The 2,456-nt window shown below is 35.4% G+C and overlaps 1 protein-coding gene across 1 annotated transcript; it reads right to left on the reverse strand.

Moving 5' to 3' along the window:
* Positions 1–338: 338 nt before the first annotated feature.
* LOC104328951 (cytochrome c, somatic) lies at positions 339–2,014 on the reverse strand. Its single transcript, XM_009934020.1, has 2 exons — positions 1,846–2,014; positions 339–487 (listed from the first exon to the last, which is right to left on the reverse strand). The coding sequence occupies exons 1-2, from the start codon at positions 2,012–2,014 to the stop codon at positions 339–341; spliced, it is 318 nt and encodes a 105-aa protein (XP_009932322.1).
* Positions 2,015–2,456: the final 442 nt, after the last annotated feature.

Here is a 2,456-nt window from a genome sequence, read left to right on the forward strand (position 1 = left end):
GCATTTTCCTGTTTACATAGCCACAATTGAATAATAATAGTTTCAGTGAGTGTTTGAATAACTAGTTGCAGAATTGGGCTCTTAGATATTCTTATAGAAAGGAACGCCATTTCTATAGTACACTCCACAAAGCTCTATGAAGTATATGACACAATATAAATAATGCTCACCTCCCAATGCTGTTTATTAGGACATAGCATCTTAAAACATATCCTTATCTGATTTTGCTAAGGCCTGTCCCTAATGAATAATTAACATCAAAATAGTAAAACTTGACATAGGAGCTAGTCAAGATTCAAAACAATTTTCACTGACATTACAGCTGCTGCAGTAATGTTTCATGAAGAAGTTGATTTTTTCAAGTATGCAATAAGATCAGCTCTTTCATTCTGCTTTTTAATTCCAGTAAAAATCATTTTTGTACCAGGAATGTATTTCTCTGGGTTTTCCAGATACTCTATCAGTGTACTGTCACTCCAGACAACTACTGAAAAAAACAAGAAACATAGTAAAATACAAGGCTGTCCTAACATCATATATTTATGAAAATGTCAGCGGCCTCAAATCAAAGATGTGATGCTCCTGAACATATGAGCCTAGAATCCAAGAGAAATGTGAGCATAAATGATATGTAATATAAAATGTTCAAGGTATACATTGTCTTTCTGTCACTTTAAGAAGTCAAATATAAACCCTTTGTGTGTCATGGAGAGTTGCGGTTCTTTGCACCATTTCACATACAACTGCTTATTAAACTATGTAAGTATCTTTGTAATTCCACTATCCAGATCCAACTTTAATGTCATGTGACTCTTGAAAATGAGCATCTGCAGATTGACATGAAATTCATCAAGGCTGTGCTCCATTGAAGGGCATTAGAAAAAGGGTTGTCAATGCCTGCTTCCTGGCGCCTCTTGACAGAAGCTGGAAAACTGCTGGCATTTCTTTCCAACCCTGCTAAAGCCTGTCGCTATCAAGAGAAGCCTACTGTTGTACTAAAGACTACTGAGATACCTATAACGACATGTTCAAGTTTCTCTTCTGTCTTCCAGAGCTGACTCTTTCCATTGTTTAAAGTGGATTTAGATACCACTGTGTTGGCTTTCTTTTAAAAAACTTGTACTAACATCTGTATTTTTTGTTCACTAAATTTTTAATGAGAAAAAATAATTAATATATGCTGACGATGTTTTGTGTGAAGGAAATCCCAGTATAAAGTGAATATCACAAAATATTTCCTAGAAATCACAGAAAAATAAAAAAGTCAGCCAACTCTAAAGCCAGAAAAAAAAAACCAGGACTGTGTTTGTTATTAATAGCTTGATTCAAATAGTATAATTTATATTCAAATAATATAAATAAAAACAATGAAACCCACACAGAATTACTTTCCATTTTTCAATGTTCGATCGCTTTTCAAGACTGACTGTATGAAAAACACAAGAGAGGTTGTAGTAGTTAATAGTAGGTGACAGTATTTGGTCAAGTGTTGCTGAGCAAAACAACTGCAGCACACCACGACGCCAGCAGAGGGTAGTGACCAGCAAACAAAACCTGGAAGCACTCAGACATGAAAATCTACACATTGATACTACAGAGTTCTGGGAAAGCTATATACCTTCTGAGCTAGTGTGCTAAATATTGGTAAAATTTCTTTTGAATTTAGAGACCGAGGATTTTTGCTTCTGAAACTATAGTTCAGATTCATCTGCAGTAATGCAAAGTAGACAGTTGTGAGAGTAAACGTCTTGTAAGGCTTCTGTTGCACCTCTGAAGAAAAACATTTTTTTCACATATCTGTTCCCTCCAACACTGCACGTTGTCCATGTCACAAGCTAGTTTTACCTTTGTTCTTGTTTGCATCTGAGTAAGAAAATCCTGCAGCTTGTCCTGTTCTGTGGCCAAATAAACCCCAAAGATTTAGTCCTGTCTTGTGCTTTCCATCTTCTTCAACTGTGTGGCACTGAGAACATTTCTGAATAAAGATCTTCTTGCCTTTTTTGACATCACCCATTTTAAGCTGTGTAAAAAATCTATAAAAAATAAAATTTGAATGTTACAGAGAAGTTCATTGTTTATCATCTCCTTCTACAGTTTTAGAAAATATTTCTGTCTTGCACAATAATAAAAAATATGTCCCAAACTAATGAAAATTTGACCCAGACTTAATTATAAAGGTAAGTTTGGGTAGGACTTTACTAAGCTGCACAATTTCCTAACATGATCTGGTTGCTTATGATCATGAATTAATTTAAAGTTATCCAATTTATAATTAGGAAAATGCACCATGGGTTTTTGGTCACATCACTGAGAGGTGCAGAATTACGGAATTTGCCATTCATACCTTCGGAGGCTATGGTAGATTTAAGTTCCTTGATTGCTCTTCCAGAGCTGCTAAAGGTCAACGTACTTCTGTCTAGAAGACCGATCTGAAACCCAGCGGCACCTCAGGATTT

This window comes from Opisthocomus hoazin, chromosome 9, assembly GCF_030867145.1.
Source record: "Opisthocomus hoazin isolate bOpiHoa1 chromosome 9, bOpiHoa1.hap1, whole genome shotgun sequence".
In the NCBI taxonomy this organism is placed as follows: domain Eukaryota; kingdom Metazoa; phylum Chordata; class Aves; order Opisthocomiformes; family Opisthocomidae; genus Opisthocomus; species Opisthocomus hoazin.

Excerpts from the sequence above, each read along its gene's own strand:
- LOC104328951 (XM_009934020.1), bottom strand. The coding sequence starts at position 2,014 with ATGGGTGATGTCAAAAAAGGCAAGAAGATCTTTATTCAGAAATGTTCT. Across the intron at positions 488-1,845 it reads AGATGCAAACAAGAACAAAG|TAGTTGTCTGGAGTGACAGT; the intron begins GTAAAACTAGCT and ends TGTTTTTTTCAG.